General features: G+C 37.5%; 3 protein-coding genes across 4 annotated transcripts in view; 2 read left to right on the top strand and 1 right to left on the bottom strand.

Annotated features, from left to right (window-relative positions):
* The window catches only part of si:dkey-33c9.6 (active breakpoint cluster region-related protein), a 72,956-nt gene that overhangs the window by 10,816 nt on the left and 43,924 nt on the right, over nucleotides 1–18,216 (top strand). The gene's annotated exons all lie outside the window — the stretch shown is intronic.
* On the top strand, nucleotides 1,617–13,693 carry acadvl (acyl-CoA dehydrogenase very long chain). 2 transcript variants are annotated; one of them, XM_060874712.1, is made up of 21 exons: nucleotides 1,617–1,821; nucleotides 1,969–2,060; nucleotides 2,443–2,512; nucleotides 3,326–3,403; nucleotides 3,485–3,557; nucleotides 3,660–3,724; nucleotides 3,854–3,988; nucleotides 4,348–4,492; nucleotides 5,213–5,342; nucleotides 5,567–5,692; nucleotides 6,030–6,228; nucleotides 7,656–7,760; nucleotides 8,328–8,414; nucleotides 8,667–8,729; nucleotides 10,480–10,581; nucleotides 10,904–11,001; nucleotides 11,106–11,178; nucleotides 11,357–11,429; nucleotides 11,954–12,026; nucleotides 12,124–12,199; nucleotides 12,498–13,693. In XM_060874712.1, the coding sequence occupies exons 2-21, from the start codon at nucleotides 1,990–1,992 to the stop codon at nucleotides 12,633–12,635; spliced, it is 1,980 nt and encodes a 659-aa protein (XP_060730695.1). In that variant the 5' UTR covers nucleotides 1,617–1,821; nucleotides 1,969–1,989; the 3' UTR covers nucleotides 12,636–13,693. The 2 variants fall into 2 exon arrangements, with proteins under 2 accessions (XP_060730695.1, XP_060730696.1); XM_060874713.1 differs by having other exon boundaries at nucleotides 1,634–1,729.
* Nucleotides 13,316–16,591, bottom strand: zgc:194312 (uncharacterized protein LOC794943 homolog). Its single transcript, XM_060874714.1, has 2 exons — nucleotides 15,404–16,591; nucleotides 13,316–14,526 (listed from the first exon to the last, which is right to left on the bottom strand). Exons 1-2 carry the CDS (start codon nucleotides 16,327–16,329, stop codon nucleotides 14,466–14,468), a joined length of 987 nt encoding a protein of 328 aa, XP_060730697.1. The 5' UTR covers nucleotides 16,330–16,591; the 3' UTR covers nucleotides 13,316–14,465.

Raw genomic sequence — 18,216 nt, 5'->3', positions numbered from 1 at the left:
TAGATCATGGCAAAAACGATGGACATTTCTGAGGTCTTCAGAAAAAGATTTATTAATAAGTTAATTAATAGCTTTATTAATAAATTAATTAATAAATTAATTAATACATTAATTAATTAATTAATTAATAAATGTGCAAATACTAAGAAAGAGGGATTCAGAATTTTGTACATATAAATGTAGTTTTCTAGTGAAGGAACGCTCTTACTAATGTTAGGTATCACCAAGTATCTACTTGCACTGACCATTTTGTCAAGTATAAATAAAATATCATCTCTGTTATAAAGAAAAAAGCAGGATTACTTGATACGAGGTCCTGTTTCTAACAGCTCCATAGCTTTTAGCAATACATGAAAACGTAAAAAACACCCAATACACGTAAGCACGTGAAAAACACGTAATACAGCAGGATTTTTACTCATTGGCATTTCATATTCACCTTTTTTAAATAGCTATAGGTCAGATTATGCTACTTGTACTGCTTCATAGTAATTATCCTTAGTAAAATTTGTTTTAATTTGGTATATGATTTGTCCATACAGTACAGTGCACCACACACTCAAATAAGGCCATCCCATGTGGATTGTTGGCTGAATCCAAATAACCCCCTACTGCTTCAGTATGCTCTATGTAAGGAATTACGGCCAATTGAGACTTTTAAAAATTTCTGACAGTTTCCTAAAAAAAATTATCCCCCAATAACCCCACCCCCCGGGGTAACTCCTGATTCGCATATTATTTACACATACTTTTATTCCTTCTTACAATAACTGGTTATTTTAAAATAGTCTATATATTGAACATAAATAACTGTCTGGTTTGGCTCAGCTACAAAACCAGACATCAGAAGACTACAGAGAACGGTTCGGACTGCTGAAAGGATTATTGGTGTTCCCCTGCTCACATTTCGAGAACACTCATATCCAGAGTGAGGAAAAGGACTCAGAAAATCACTCTGGATCCCTCACATTCAAGTCATCCGCCTTTTGAACTTCTACCATCTGGCTGGAGCTACAGAGCCCCAAATAACCACACAACCAGGCACAAGAACAGTTCCTTCACGCAGGCAATCTACCTCATGAACAGTTAAATGTTTCCCCCAATGCAGTAACAATGTGCAAAAATCTTATTTATTTGTTACCGCCTCCATCCTAGTACATCAATGCATCTCATCCTTTACTTTTCTATTCTATTCTATTCCATTCCATTCTATCATCTATAGCACAACTGTACATACAATTTATTTATTTTTCAATGTATTTTTCTTTTTTTTTTGTCTATTTGTATTCACATATGTGTATTCATTTTATTCTTATCTTATTTTTATAGTTTGTGTGTTGTCTGTGTACTGGACACTAAAACAAATGCGCAAAAGCTGATTCTGATTCTAATTCTGATATCTATCCATCTATCTATCTATCTATCGATCGATCGATCTATCTATCAGATAGATAGATAGATCGATAGATAGATAGTCCAACAAACTGCGCTTTATAAAGCAAATAATAGATATAAATAATAGTTTTAGAAAAGAATGACTTCAGAGGTAAAGAGTTATTATTATAGCGCTACAGTCAGGCCCCGCCCACTGAGATAAATCAACTTCCGGTCCATAAACTCCTTCAGGACTAACCTGAGAGGAAAGGACACACTCTTGTCTTCATTTAATCGCGCTGTTTTTATTGTTACATATAATCAATCAAGTCAGCAAGCGAGCCGAATAGATTTGGTAACATCAATTGATCCGCTTTGTTGTTATTTATTAATTCACCAGTTAAAAGCTTTAATCACGTTCTTCACAGACGACAAAAAGACTACCGGGTTATTATTATTATTATTTCTTTATTTATTTATTTATTTTAATCTCAAACCGTTTCTTAGACCATTTAAAGTTCACATTGCCATTTGTTCGGCTTGTACCTTAAAAATAAATATCTAATTCTGACTAGCTACTGTTTTGTTTTCCAGGCTAACTAGCTAAAGTAAATCATGCTGGTACGTAACGTCGCTCAGAAGGCGCTGTGTAATGCTGTGCTTCGTGTGCCACAGTCCATGTCAGGGTGAGACAAATTCTGGCATTTCACAGCTTAAATGTTTTAATTTTCTGTTGTTGGCTATGCTATGCTATGCTATGCTATGCTATGCTATGCTATGCTATGCTATGCTATGCTATGCTATGCTATGCTATGCTATGCTATGCTATGCTATGCTATGCTATGCTATGCTATGCTATGCTATGCTATGCTATGCTATGCTATGCTATGCTATGCTATGCTATGCTATGCTATGCTATGCTATGCTCGCTTACTGTGACGTTGACCCTGATTTAGCTAAGCTATGTTGCGGCTCTGTACATTATCATTTATTATAATTATACATTGAATTGTTGGAGACGTTCAAACAAAAATACGTGAATAAAAAAATTGCTTTCCATTTTATTAGAGTTCAACGCCAGGCAGGGGCTGTGGTAGCTGTGAAAAATTTGCGTCCTTATGTTAGCCAAAGTGCAGAGGTAAGATTTCATGTTTTCTGTTAGATCACAGAATGCCTGTTAAAACGTTCAGCCAGTGTCATTTTACAGCTGAATTTGAATATGTAGTAATTTACAAGTAATGAGAAACATTTGTTGTAAAAGTGTCTCAATGGTCAAAATGCATTTGTGAATTCGTTTGAAGAATCTGGGGCAAAGTTCACTGCCAGTTTCCATGATCAGGGCCAATATCACACCACCAACACATCTACGTCAGCTTCATGAAGCAGATTAGATACTTTAAATGGAAACACGGATATAGAAACAATTCATAATGCGATGTAATAAAAACCCTTATCTCCTATTGAGTGGGGGTAATGGAGAGAGACAGAAGGGAAAGGGTTTGTTGCCCTTGTCAGTGCTCTCTGGTTCACTGGGCAGCCAAAAGTGTCACAATGCAGCACGTTTCTGTTTTTAGACTGGACCAGTGTATGAGTCAAGGGATTTGTAAACCTGTGTGTCCTTGGCACTAAGAACATCTAAACAAGCATAAATATTACAATGTGATGTAGTAATTAAACTTTATCAAAGGAGATGGAATCTTAGCATAAGTATATTTTGCATAAGTATATTTATATATTGACAAGAGGTAAGAGGTCATATTTTTTTCTGACATTATTTTTCTCCCCATTTTGTTCACCTGCCATTTACCACCAACTAGACAGCTATGTCCCATATCATCCTCTGAGGAAAGTGCAGATTGTTTTGCTCCACTGGCTCTGGCAAATCTAGGACAAATAATACATTTTTTTTCTACCTTTATTTTTGTATTGATTTCTGTCTCTTGATTCATAGGCGGTTTTGGGGAAATCAGCAATTGGCAGTGATGTTGTCACTAACGCTGAAAGAGTGGACAAGAAGGCTGCCAATGTAGTACGTGTCTTTCTCCACACTCATTTTTAGAACTTTAAAGTTCGTTTTTTTGAAAATTACAATTTATTTTCTTTTGTTAAGGAGTCAAAATCCTTTGCTGTGAACATGTTTAAAGGGCAGATCAGCACTTCACAGGTGTTCCCATTTCCCACAGGTAAAATATAATTTATGTTTGTTACATTTCCCTACGTGTAATTTTTAATGAGACATTTTTATTGTTATTATAGTAATGCCACTTATGTTGCTCATGTTATAGTGCTGAATGAGGAGCAGTCAGAGTTTCTCAGGGAGCTGGTGGGACCTTGTTCGAAGTTTTTTGAAGTGAGTTCCATTTCATGTTTCACAAATCAGCAAGAGTTCATAGTATTTTTGTGTTGATGAAGTATTTATTAAAATATCTGATGTACTTTACTTTTTGCCTGTTAATTGTCTTGTATATGATGCGTGTAGGAGGTAAATGACCCTGCTAAGAATGATCAGCTGGAGAAGGTAGAGGATCACACCATGGAGGGACTGAAGGAGATGGGAGCTTTTGGCCTGCAGGTGCCTGCTGATCTGGGTGGTGTAGGTCTCAGCAACACACAGGTGAGATGAAAACCGGTCAAGGAAGATAATGAATAAGCTGTATTACCGTGGATGCTGGACCGAATGTAGACATTTATTTATGCACAGTTTTTTTTTTTCACAATGAGAACATTGTGATTTCAGCAGCTACCAGATAAACAACATACTGCAATTAATAAATAATTTAAACATTTTTATCACCTTATGCAAAACTCAATCATGTATACTGTTTATATGATGCTGCTGATCTTACTGAACTGGAATCAGTATGATGCTTATGATGACCACATTAGTTTGATGTGCTACATAGAGGAAGAGGTTTTTTATATAGAAGTTTGTTAGAGGAAGCCTAAAAGGAGATCCTGTGTTTGTGACCTTAGTATGCCAGGCTGGTGGAGATCGTGGGCATGCATGACCTGGGCGTGGGCATCACTCTTGGCGCTCACCAGTCCATTGGCTTTAAGGGAATTCTCCTCTTTGGCAACAAGCAACAGAAAGAGAAGTACCTTCCCAAGTTAGCCTCAGGTAATAACAGTGTTTTGTTTTTGTTTTTAAAAAAAAAAAAAAAAAAAGCAGCTTTACGTCACTACTTGTGCTTGTTGCCAGTAACCTTATACCTATTGGGACTGTCTAAATATTTTTACCTCAAATATAGTTAGTAGAGATGTTTGGTGGATATATTTTGCAGTGTATTACAGTGTGATACAATACAGTATTTAGCAAAAACATCAGATTTCCCTGATATTTCTCTTGTATTGTTAAAATGCAATGTGTTAACAGTGATTTAACACACATGCTCGATTTTCTTTTTTTTTTCTTCTCCCCCTTCATCTCTGGAGAATACTTTCTATATTTGAATGACCTCAGTAATTTAGCTGTATTTAGTGTTGAATTTAAACCAGTGGTTCTTTTATGCAGTAGTGCAGCCACCAAATGTACACTGCTGTATAGTTAAATCTCATGCAGTGTATGCAGGTATTTTTAATTAGATGTAAATCAGGACAATTACACTTTTATCTCCAGGACTCGTCGCTAACTAGAACCTTTCGTAACTACAAATAATTACATAAATTGATAGAATTACACTTTATATTACTGTATCTATTTATGAAGTCTTTTACATCTAGGACATTTCTATTTTTAGTCTTCTATTTTTGCTGTAATACCTTGTGTGCTGTACACTGTGATCCGGAGACGTGGTATTTAGTCTGTGTTATTATTATCTGGATTGTTTTTTCTATGTAGGTGAAACAATTGCTGCATTTTGCCTGACTGAACCATCTAGTGGTTCAGATGCTGCTTCTATCAGGTCAGTTGCTGTTCCCTCACCCTGCGGAAAGTACTTCACCCTCAATGGAAGCAAAATTTGGATCAGGTGAGCATGTGTAGTGCATTCAGATACCTATTTAACAAAGACCACACACAGACACTGCCTTGTCTTCAGAAAATCCACCACCAGAGGGCAGCTTTGCTTTTTAGAATTTTATACATAACCTGTAGTTAATGTTGCACCATCATCCTGCTGGAAGTTTTCAAGTGTCTCTGATTATATTGTATATAGTTATAGATTTCTGCTTTTCTTTCTTTCACCTGTTACAGTAATGGAGGCCTGGCTGAGATCTTTACGGTGTTTGCTAAGACTCCGTTGAAGGATGAGAAAACCGGAGAAATGAAGGACAAGATCACTGCATTCGTTGTTGAAAGAAGCTTCGGAGGAGTCACACAGTAAGTCGAGCGTGATTTAGCATGACTTTTATTGACAAAGCAAGTCAATGCACTGAGATAGTGCTTAATAATAATGTCAAATTGGCAAAGGAGCCTTTTGGTCTGGGACAACAAGAAACAGGAAAGTTTTGACTTAAAAATTGCATTGTCAAGCTTATCCAAATGACTACTTCTTGAGAAAAATAGTACCAAAACACCAAAATTTGGTCCAGCTTTATGATAGACTATTTTTGCCTTTTGTATACTGCTGTTTCCTTGCTGTCCTGCTGATATACCCATCTCTCCAATATTTGCTTTCATCTCTCCCTTTTTTCCTGCTCCTTTTTTCTTAATGTAGTGGCCCTCCAGAGAAGAAGATGGGCATCAAGGCCTCAAACACAGCAGAAGTGTATTTTGAGAATGTGCGTGTTCCAGCCGAGTGTGTCCTGGGGGAAGTTGGAGGAGGATTTAAGGTGGCTATGAATATCCTTAACAATGGGCGCTTTGGCATGGCTGCAGCACTGTCAGGAACCATGAAGGGTGTCCTCGCTAAAGCAGTAAGTAACTATGTTTGCAAAAAAAAATTGCAAAAATTTTTTTTTGTATTTTGTAGCTAGTCTATTTATAGCTTGCTACTTGAAGCTAGCTAGCTAATAGCATTTATTTGTGTTCTGATTGACTGTCTGTGCAGATAAAAAGCTTCTAATCGTTGTTTTTTGAATGTTGCAGATAACAATTCTAAAGTTTCTGTAATGGTTTCTGTTTTAATTGTTGTAATTCGCTTTCATTTCATTTTTTAGTATCAGAATAGCATGTTATTTATTCGGCCCCAAGTGTTTTGCCACATCCCCTCTAAACCCCCGTCACTTACCATTACTTCCTCTGTTTAGTAAGACTTCTGTATGGGGAAATTCCCCAGCCTACATTTCACTTTATGCTACTTAACCTGCAGCAAAGTGACATTTTATACTTTTGTTTCTGTTACCCAGTGTTTAGTGACTGTCAGAATATGTTTTTGTTTCAGCCATTTACCATTTGTAGTGACCTTAAATATAGAAAAAGTCTTCTCTGTTGACTCTGGGCATATAAGCGTGCTTGTATAGGCCTCAATTTGTTGATGGACAATTCTATAATGTACATTCATGTGCTTTTTCATTTTAATGTCTTCAATGCTTTTATAAAACATGGGGGGTGCTGTCTGCCTGTCTGTCTTGAATAGACTCCAAGTTTAATCCAAGATTTTGGTCAGTAACTCAAAATAGCTCAGTTAACATGTCAAGATAAATACCAACATCTGTGTAAAAATACACTTAAACAGATTTAATCATTTAGCTCAACAGCCTTGTGCATTTATCTGAATAATGCATTTATAAAGTGCATTCTTTGGCTTAAACTTGATGTGAAACTGTTGTCAGTTATATACTTCCTAACTATAATCAAAGTTCAACTTTAACCTTACCTGTTAAAGCAGTATTCATGCTTGAAAAATGTGAAGCATCCTTTGTTTTTATAGGGTGCTAGATGCAAACAAGGGGAAAGTTTTAACACGTGCTCTAACCACACTGACAGACTGAGCAAAAAAAAGCGTGTGTTTGTGGAGTTTTTTTTTTTTGTGTGTGTCTTGAGCCTCTTAACATTTAGCACAATATCCATGGCCGCATATCCATTTGCATTTGTTTTTGTGAGAGTACAATGCATGTTCCAGGTTTTTCTGTATGAATACATACATTTAAATGATTCATCTAAAGCAGCTAGTTGTTTGGTATAATAACAATCTACACCTGAACTATTTTGAGGTGAAAACATGTGATCTAGTATTGTGTAATGCTTTTACTTACTACTTTTGACTGGTCGACATTTCAAACAAAAAAACAGCCACAGATCCTCCAGTTGAACTTGCATTTCTTTAAGATGGGAAAATCAATAATATGTGATTAAGCATTTGCACTGAGCTGTTTTACATTTGTGCATTTCTCTTTCTCAGGTGGACCATGCGGCTAACAGGACTCAGTTCGGTAACAAAATCCACAACTATGGAGTCATACAAGAGAAAATGGCCAGAATGGCCATGATGCAGTATGTTACAGAGGTGAACAAGACTGTTAGACTATTAATTATTAACATCGTTTCTTTCTTTCTTTCTTTCTTTCTTTCTTTCTTTCTTTCTTTCTTTCTTTTGGCAGCTAGTCAACTTAATCATATTCACAGCCTCAGGTCTGACTATACTGTTTCACATTTTCTGCTGTATCTTGTATTCAATGGTTTATTCATTAATGTTCATTACGGTGTCTAATGTTTTGGAAAACATCAAGGCAGGACTTTCTGGAAAACAATTTTAATGGTGAAATCTTTACTGTGCCATAAGTATAATAGGTTTATTGCCCTGTGCATAGTGATATCTAATGTATTATTTAAATAACAGACTATTAAAGAAAGCACATAGCGAATATTCCAATCTTTTGCTCTGATTAACATCCTCATGTCAGTTGAGACTGTCATATCAGTAGAGGAAGTTTACTTTAATAGCTCTTATCCCATGAGCAAGCAGTGCAAAAATACATCCTTTTTAGTTTCTCTGGGAAAACACTTTAACCTCCTGTTTCTCTTAAATGTTTAGTAACATTTTCGTCTCTACACCCCTCTCTTGTGCATACAGTCTATGGCCTACATGGTCAGTGGGAATATGGACAGTGGAGCAACAGATTTCCAGATCGAGGCTGCCATCAGTAAAATCTTTGCCTCTGTGAGTGTTTTACACCCATGTTGTGATCACAAGTTATACACATTGCAACCAAAACAAATATTCATTAGAGGCCCATTTTACTTTTGCTGTTAATAAAAAGCTGCAGAGAAAAATGTAGCTTTTTTATCCTTTAAGGAACATGTTGATGGTTGCATTATTTTGCGACACTTTCATAGCAAAAAAGAAATAAGCTCAATGTATATGTAAGAATTGCAGTTAATTGTACTAAAATGCTATTTCTTGCTTTCTTAGGAAGCAGCATGGACGGTGACTGATGAGTGCATTCAAATTTTGGGTGGAATGGGTTTTATGAAGGTAAGTTTATTTATATATTTTTATATAAACTCCGCCTCCTCAACATGCAGTTGAGATTGCAGTGAAAACAGTAATAGTAGTCATAGCCTTTTGGCATGACCACGTGGTGTGTGTGTATCAAATATAAATAAACCACCCTTTACTAGATGGCGTGAACACCAGGAAGTTTGTTCTGCCATAAAGAGTAAATGTTTATTAGGATAGCAGGATATTTAAAATGCAAAACAATGGCTGTTGCAGTCCATGTTGTGTGCCGAATGTTTGTTCATTGGCCTGTTACCCATTCGAGCTGTAGAATATAACTCACAGCAACATTGTTTTCATACAGGAAGTAAACAGTACCCATAACTTGAGGGTTGAAGGAATATCTTAGCCTTGAAATCCTCCCACATGACTGAAGTGGAACAGATAAATGTCTCAGGGTTTGTGGAAAAACATTGTAGGTGGTGAAATATAAAACCCCTCCAAATGAGCGTTGGGGTTTTAGAACGTCTGTAACCACTGAAGTTGTTTTTGCCATGTTACATGTGAGTACTTAGCAATATATAGGTCATGTGCACATGCTGATTTTAACCTTCACTGTCCGTTGCTAAAAAAAACAAAAACACTGTGATATATATTTTGGACTGAAAACTAGGCCCAGAAGGCCTGCAGAAAGAAAACCTAAATGTAGTGATCAGAGTTCACTTATGTGAATTGTAGAAGTGTGAAGAACTCAGGCAGAAGTGATCAAGCCATCTAGATGATTCAGCAAATGCATTTCTAAAACTGGGCATTTCTCTTCCTCTATCTTGCCACATCTCCTGTTGCTTTGATGGCGAGATAATGATCAGCTGGTGTTTACTGCAATAACGATAGTGACCCTGTTAGTGGATCTGTTTTTTTTAGAATCTCCTTTTTAAAAAATTACACTTAGCTCAGTCATGTATTTGATTAAACTAAATGTTCCTACATTATGAGTAGAGCTTATTATCCATGAACACTGACTGGTCGGGGTTTTATTATATTATGTTTTATTGTTGAGTTTAACAGCACTATGGTGGTCACTGAAAATATCAATGAATTGTCTATAACAGCAGCTCTGATAAAGTAAATCACAGGTTTATATTAATACATTTGTTCTGATGCTGTACATCGTTTGTAATAAGTATAATGCCAAACAGATGTAAGTGTTCACCTGAAATTATATTTATTATCTAATGTATATTAAAAAATAGTTATTTATTTTAAAAAATGAATGAAACAGTTGTTTCAATAAGGAAATGTCTGTAAACATTAATGTGTTTGAATTGGTTTCAGATATATAAAATATTTTGTGATGTGCTTTGATGCTTTTCAATAATAGCAGCCGATTGTGTTTTATTTATTTATTTACTGCATGCAACATTATATTTACTGCACTGTTTTTTTTCCCCTTCTTCCCTCCTTTGCTTGTGTCTATGCTTTACCCCCCGTTCCCTCTATTGGTGTTGACTATGTTTGTGCTTTTAGCTTTAACCTGAGATGTATGTAAAGGGTTTTTAACTTCCGAGGGCCTCATGTTATTTTCATTTCCCTATACCACAAGGAAATTTCTTGCCTGTATTTGGGAAGTTGGACTTCTGATGGCTCTTGATATAACTTATTCCATATAAAGCACTTGGAGAATAAATTTGGAAATTCACTTCAACTCTTAATCTCTATGCATGCTGCTCAATTTCAGTCTGTTGCATCCAAGCATTTGCTCAGTCATAATGTTGTTTTGACGCAGGACGCTGGTGTCGAGAGAGTCATGCGAGACCTGCGAATCTTCCGTATCTTTGAGGGCACCAACGACATTCTGCGACTCTTTGTGGCGCTCAACGGCTTCCAGGTAATTTGGGAACCGGCTTACTGACAAAGATGAGAAAGCACCTGGTAAACATTTCCTGTACAAACTGCGAAACTGTCAGCAACTGCTTGTCTGTAAACCTCAAACACACTGTGCATGCTCAAGTGTTTAGCCTACAATTGCCAGGCATTTGGCGGGAAAAAAGCATGCTGTGGCAGTTGCAAATTGTTAATGCAAAATACTGAGGTGGTTTTACCCAACAAACATGGGCCAGTTATAAATCTGAAATACAATTATGATATTTTACATGATTAGACATATAAGCCAATAAATATGTTCACACCTTTTGTTTCTTGGTTTCTAGAATGCAGGGAATCAGCTGAAGAACTTACAAAAAGCTCTGAAAAGTCCATTCAGCAACGCTGGTTTGTTGGCTGGGGAGATTACCAAGCGTGCCAAAAGGTGACTCGTGCTTTTAAAGCTGTCTGTCTCATTGTTTTAGGCAGTTTACAGTAAAGACGATAGAACATGAATGACCACAACTGCTCTCTTTCATGGTTATTCAGGAAGGCTGGCATGAGTACAGGCCTCACACTGCAGGGAAGCGTCCACCCGGAACTGGCTCACAGCGGCACTCTGGTGAGACATGACTGAAATGCTGCTTCTGATAAACTTCTGAAACTTATAACTTGTTCAATACTGACAAGTCTCTCTTTATCCAACAATATCCTACAAGATACAAGTGGCAAAATAAAATTGCTCTGTCCAGTGATGGATGCATTTAAATGGTAGTTCTTCCCACTCTCTCTTTTCCCAGGCAGTTCAAGCCATCGAGCAGTTTGGAGAGGTTATAGAAGAGCTGCTTCTTAAACATGGCAAGAGGATTGTTGGTGAGAAAAATATGCTTCCAGATCCAAAACTAGTTTCTTTAGTTCACTCAGTTGGTATATCGTTTAACAAATGTGCAACGGTTTCGTACGAAAAAAAAGCTTTGTTAAGGCGATTTAAATGATCACGGAGCCCCGTAAGTAGAGGAGAAAACAGTCTTCTGAGATTATGCCGATGACTTTCTTTAAATTTAATTGGAAGTGATGTTTGTCTATCTTTCAACATCAAAAAGCGGGTACTTTCTCTGCTGATTGTAGTTAATTAATATCCTGCTTGTTCAAAGCCAGTTCTTGCAATTTTGTGGTAATGTGCATGACTGGTTTCCTCTCTGCACTATGGCAAATATAGTAGTAGAAAAAACCTACTGTTTTCACTCACTCATCTCAGATATGCGTGTGTGTGATTATAGTTTTACATTTTGCAAAATCAGCATGTGCTTTCCCATTCGTTTTCAGAAGGCTTCTATGCTTCCTTTTCTCATACGCTTCAGTTCCTTGCACTAAAGTCTATTTCTGTGTTTTTACAGATGAGCAGTTTGTGCTAAAGCGAGTTGCAGACTGTGCTATTGATTTGTATGCTATGGTTGTGGTGCTTTCCAGGTAACTCTCAAAGTTAAAATTCTCACTCACTCATTCACACTCACTCACAGATGTGGCACAAAAGGTGTAAATTATTTGTGCTCTGCTCGTCCTCCAGGGCCTCCAGATCTTTGAGTCAAGGTCACTCATCTGCTCAGCATGAGAAGATGCTTTGTGAAACCTGGTGCACTGAGGTGAAATGTGCTCAATTTCATGTACCGTTTAAGCCTACTCCCCCATTTGTAACCTTATTTTTTTTTCTACCCCCTCCCCCAACCACTGCAGTGTATGTAGTACAAAAATAGTACTTCCTTAAATAATTAGTGTAACTAGTATATCATTATTTTGTAAGCATGGTTCTGAATTTTTAACTTGTTTACTTTGACCTTCCAGCTCCGTATATGGAATATACAATATATAATATATATATAATATACAATATATATATATATATAAGGTGCCTTTGCTAACACTGGCCATTTCCTTGTTTAGGCTCATGATAGAATCATGCAGGACATCAAGTTCCTGAGGTCTGGTACATCCAAGCAGATCTTCAAGAACCTGCGTGCCATTTCTGCAGCTGTGGTAGAGAACGGAGGGGTGGTTTCTCCTCATCCACTGGGCTTTTAAAAATCCTTTCTATTACTGCTATCAGCCAGTCAAAATTTCACCATCTCCTCGACATCGATAAGCATTTAGATTTCATATGACTTTCCGCATGTCTCAGTGGTGCCAAACTGGGCGAGTAGAAGGCTTTGTTATACCACTATGAGACAGTAGAACCATTCTGTGAAGTTAATCTCAAATCATCTGAATCTGTAAAGATGGTGGAAAATAATTTTCACACAGGAAATGTTTTGGGGTCTCTAACTGGTAGGTATAATGCATAATATATTCAAATAAAACACCTTTTTTTTTTTTTTGTTAACACAACTTTAGACCTACATCTGGCCTCTTTCCATTGTTGTTGTTAATTTGTCATTGTATCAAAGGGATTTACAGTTGTTAGTTTGCTGTGTCATTGTCTAGCTAATTTTGGCCTGGCACAACATCATCAGTTCACTGTACATAAGGCTTTATATATTTTTATATCAATTGTCAAACTTGTCAAACTGCCTTGGTGAAATGCACATTTAAGGCCTTTTATTTGGATGTTGAATTTCCCCAGAAGCAGTCAAATGGTTTGAAAAATCATTAGGAAGTCATTTGGGTGTTTTTTTTTTTTTTTTTAACTTATTCTATCACAAATATCCTCAGTTGCTATAGTTTGAGGTACATAAATGTAGCTTTGCAGAACTTTAACAGTATAATTTTTGTTTACTGTTTTGGGGTTTCATTCCCAAAGTTCTGTGCATGCAGGGTTTTCTGTTCCTGTTGCACACAATGGTTGTAGTTGTGCATATATATGAAATCAGTGGTGTAAACCCTAATTGTACTCCGTCTGGTTGTCTATATAACCATATAACACATTTGCAGAACTTGAAAAATATATTTATTACAAAACAATGTGGTACGGTTTAAAAACACATGCATACAATTGATCATTACCTGTTCACAGTGAAGTAAATTTTTAAAGCTTTATTTGACTAAAGTAATGTCAAGAGCTCTCAGTAGGATGTATTTATCCATGTATAAGAAACCTTTGGTTAAAAATAAGTAAACAACAACATTAAATTTTAACATGAAAATGCTGTGTCTGATTATTGCTAGTTTAACCCCTTTAAATTCTCACAGCTTTAGGAGTTCTGACCTGACGGCATTTTTCTGAGAGTCAAGTGTCCTTAGTGGTCTGCTACTCATCTTTCCTAACTGTATAATTGAACTTGGTGCAGTGATGAAATTTTAGCTACATCTATGACTGAGACAATCATGTTAGATAAACTGGTAAAAATAATTATAAAATAATTATAAAATAATTACTATAAGTAGTCATGGCTTATTTCCTCCCACAATAATTCTTAGTCTCAGTGATCTGTTTGCATTTCTTGAATGCTGTCAAGTTCAAATGGATATTGGAATTACTCGTATGATTATTTTTAGACACTGTTATGCAACTTAATAGGGAGGGTACATACTTACGTTTGTGAGGAATGAGTCTGGAAAAGCTGACCGGTAGTTTATTCTAAACGACTATCCGTGAAAACGACCTTAAATACTCTGATAATCCTGTAAAACAACCTTGTGCTTTATTGCATGACCTGTAATAAGCATAGAATCGGTACTCTAAAGAATGCAGTTTTAACACTCCAAAAGTATCCACACTGAACAAAACAAGGCTTTCAGGGACTTTTTGCTGCACATAGCTGCCACTTCATTGGCCAGGTCTATCAAGTCTTCATTGCCAAGTCTATTCTTGTTTCACAGTTGATTTCATGTGTAAAAATGTGTGCGTATCGTGTAAATCCAGTCTAGTAATATATTAATCTGTAGCCAGTCTCCCTGCGTACATGTCCCTGTTGGTCACACAGTCGTCTGTGATATCTCTCTTGATAAAAGAGTCTCTGATGTCATTCTCCTTTCCCTGAAACAAATGCAAAAATGTTTTATGCAGGCTACTTTGATGCTGATTGTCTTTTCAAGTGACAGTGTTATAACTAGTACTGATAACACAGTGTAATTCTTTGTTTCAGCTAATATAAAAATAATTATTTGGGTATCAGGTCTTTCTGTATAATTGAAACTCTCCTATTGCCAACCCTTGGTTTATTTGTTTTTCTTTTGGGAAAAAATTTTTATCAGATGTGGCTCTGTGGGCTTGTAATGGTGGTAGTGGGGTAGGAAAAAAAAGAATGTGGTGTAGACAACATGGCAGGAGTCTTCGTAACATGGCAGGCGTCTTAGTACAGTATGTGCGTGTGTGCGTGTGTGTGTGTGTATATATATATGAAATTTTGCTTTCTGTTTACATATTGTGGTGTGGCTTTTGTTTCTTCATTAGTCAGAAAGCCTACAGTAAATGGGTTAAGATCTAAGTGCAGAGCCACTTTACTTGACCTTAAAGTACCACATTTTCATGTCAAATTCAGCCATGTTTTTTTCGGCTCTGCATACTCCCAGTTCCTTACTTTTACAGTTTCAACCGGTCACCTACTTCATGGAATGCCAATCAAGCCTCACTTTTATAAAGGAAACCTGTCTGAATTTGCCCTAAAATACCTAAGGTTTAATAACGTTTTAATGATGTTCTTTAGCCTTTATCACATACAACTTGTATGTGTTTAATAATTATACAAAAAATACAACTTGTATGTATTTAATAAACCCCTAATTACTAAGATTATCTTTTCATTTTGAAATGCTGATCCAACCTTGCCCTTTTATTGTTATGTAAAATGTGACACATGTAACTTAGTGACATTTATTTATTAAAGTATGAGGATGGAAGGTGTGAACCATACCGTTGGCGTGGTTGACGTCCAGGGTGAGTGACAGCCACCGTCCTCACGAGCAAGCTCTTCAGTCTGCAGGCTAAATAAGGGAAGCGGAGCTTGAGCTGCTCCAGTAGCTCCTCTTTGCGCAGTCCGTAGACTATAGGCGCGATACACTGAGCCAGGCTGAAGAAAACAAACGTAATGACCGCAAAATGTTCCTTGGTGTTTAATGAAATCATCATCTTTTCCTTCAATACATGCAGCATGAAGTTAATAAAGTTTGGCAGTATGTACACTGCAAGCTGCACGCCGTGGAAGGCGATGGTCCTGCAGCCAGCCCTGTTCCTCATGTTCAGGACACCAAGGCGACGTCCCACGCACAAAATCCGCACGTAACTGTACAGAATGAGTACAGTGCAAATAGAAATGAGCAAAATCTTATGTAGTCCCCCTAGTTTAAGCTGGTCCCGGTCACAGTGCACATTCCCTTTGTCTGCCACTGTACGGAAAAGGCTCAGAGGAATGATGGACGCGAGCACCCATGTGACTGCCCCGATCAGCCAGGGCCAGTGCTTAAAGCGGATGCTGCTGTACTGGAGCGGGAAGCAGATGGCCACATAGCGGTCCAGAGCCATGACCGTGATGGTGAGAAGGATGTTGGACGCGGTCGTTGCCAGTACAGTGATGAGGGCTGCGCATGCGGACGCCGGCAGCATCGCTTTATGGTAGATTTGCAGGTAGAAGATGAAATATACGGCGAAGTAAGTAGTGGCCGAGAGTAGCAGGTGGAAGACGAGCACGAAGCGCGCATGACTGCGCAGGCGCTGCTCTCGCAATATAGTCCAGTTAATTAAGAAGTTAAAAAGGAACAAAATCACGAAGGCCGCCGCAGACGTACAGACGCGGACGTAGGTGTAAGTGATGTCTGTTCCGTTTGACGACTCGTTAGCCATCTGAATCAATCCGCCTGTAAAAGTTACCTACACATCCGTGCTGAAGTTATCATTGTGCCATAAGCGTGACTTCGCTCTGAGCCCCGTTTGCTTCTTCTTCTGAGTCCATTTGTTTCCTTTCGCTTTTACGCGTCTTTTCCCGTCTACACCAGCTTGTATTTTGTTCTTACATCTATTTGTTAATAAGGAGGCGCTCCGATATAAACAGCTCGTCTTCCTTTATCGACTGTGAGCGTGTGGGCACGAGCTCGTGTAAGTTTCTCTCTCTTGGTGGTGTGTGTGTGCGCGCGTGCGCCTGCGTGTGTGTATGTGTGTGTGCATGTGTGTGTGAAAGAGAGTGAGAGACACTTTTTTTTTATACTTTCACATTATTTAAAGTAAAAACAGAGTGACAGTAACTCAATAAATACATAGTAAAATATTACAATAAAATCATCATTTAATAGTTCAAATAATTAAAATGAATACTTTAATAATCAGTTGGTTTAGTTTAGCTCTATTTAGTTCAGGACTTTCCTTTCTGCTACAGAGCATTCTCATAAGACCACGTTATCTCAAATATTTTCAAAACATTCATACGCTTGATTTAATCAGCCTGGAGAGATTCGTTTTCACATCACGTTTTCACTTTTTTTCGGTTAAGGTGTACTGCCATTTTAGCCTGACCAAAGATTCATTTTAAACCACCATTTATCTTCAGTACACTATCAGCTTCACTGTACAACACCTTGATCATGGCTATAAAACCTGGGTTGAACACAAATCTGGGTTGGGTTACACCTGGGTTGGGTGTAACATAAATTACATATATATTATCAAAAATAGACCTGCCATCACACAGTATGTCTGGTCTTGGTGAATGAGCTGCTCTATTACACTTTTTAGTGTCGAGACTAATGCTTTTGAAAGCAGCTTACTGTCAGTGCATAGTAGTGACACAAGGTGCCAGTTTTTTCAGGTATGCCAGGTCTGCCTTTTTTGGCAGGAGGGTCAGGACAGCCCTTCTCATCATCGTTAACACTGTCCCATAGGATGTCCAGCACGTCATTCCCTATTACTTTCTAGAAAGTGTTGTAGAACTGAACAGGGAGACTATACGTGGGTCTATACGTGCCGCCTGTCCATTTTCCATCCCTTGGAGAGCCTCATGAAGATTTGTCAGCGTCGGCTTTGCCAATTTACTTGGCCTCTTGCTCAGGGAGTTTTGGCAAGTCCATAAGGAAACTCTCCTCCATCATCTGTGCCCCTGACCAATTATTGTTGTACAGCTTTGAGTAGAAGCTTACTGTCTGCCTGCAAATTTCAGTGGACTCCGTTAAGAGATCCCTTGATTCTGTTTGCACAGAATGTATGAATCTTTTCTGTCCATTCTTTTGCTTTAAACTGAAGAAGAACCTAGAAGCAGCATCCATCTCAGTCATGCTTTTAAGGCATGAGTGGACCAGCGCCCCCTGTACTGTAACCCCTGTACTGTAATGTCTAACAGATTGTTCATTTCGGCAATATGCCAAAGTATTCCCTGGATCTTTTGTGGCCTCCAAATGCTGGAGGTCCAATATTTCTATCTCCACAGCGTTCAGTGATATAACAATGTCTCTTGTGATGTTGAAAATGTTGACAAAGTTGACAAAAATATTTTTTTGGTAAAAAAAAAGTCAGTTGAGGTTGAAAATCATAAAACCGATTCAATCTTGCCAGGGAGAGTACAATATATCTGTTGTACAGATAAATATCTGCAGTGTTACAGACAGCATTCACATTATTCATCTTATCTAAAAAGCTCATTCTCTCCAATGCACTGGAGGCAGTGTACACACAGATAAAAACAAACACCTCATTCTCATAGAAAACGTTTCATTTTTTAAGGCTCCCATTAAATTTTTTTCT

Source organism: Tachysurus vachellii, chromosome 7 (genome assembly GCF_030014155.1).
Source record: "Tachysurus vachellii isolate PV-2020 chromosome 7, HZAU_Pvac_v1, whole genome shotgun sequence".
NCBI classification, from domain to species: domain Eukaryota; kingdom Metazoa; phylum Chordata; class Actinopteri; order Siluriformes; family Bagridae; genus Tachysurus; species Tachysurus vachellii.
Note: the sequence above shows the minus strand (reverse complement) of the source record. Positions and strands in the feature narration are given on the sequence as shown.

What these genes read in the sequence shown, in the direction of transcription:
- acadvl (XM_060874712.1), top strand. Translation starts at nt 1,990, where the DNA reads ATGCTGGTACGTAACGTCGCTCAGAAGGCGCTGTGTAATGCTGTGCTT. An exon ending in ACAAGAAGGCTGCCAATGTA is followed by an intron (nt 3,404 to 3,484) that starts GTACGTGTCTTT and finishes TCTTTTGTTAAG; the next exon opens with GAGTCAAAATCCTTTGCTGT. An exon ending in ACATGGCAAGAGGATTGTTG is followed by an intron (nt 11,430 to 11,953) that starts GTGAGAAAAATA and finishes GTGTTTTTACAG; the next exon opens with ATGAGCAGTTTGTGCTAAAG.
- zgc:194312 (XM_060874714.1), bottom strand. Translation starts at nt 16,329, where the DNA reads ATGGCTAACGAGTCGTCAAACGGAACAGACATCACTTACACCTACGTC. An exon ending in GGACGTCAACCACGCCAACG is followed by an intron (nt 14,527 to 15,403) that starts GTATGGTTCACA and finishes CATTTGTTTCAG; the next exon opens with GGAAAGGAGAATGACATCAG.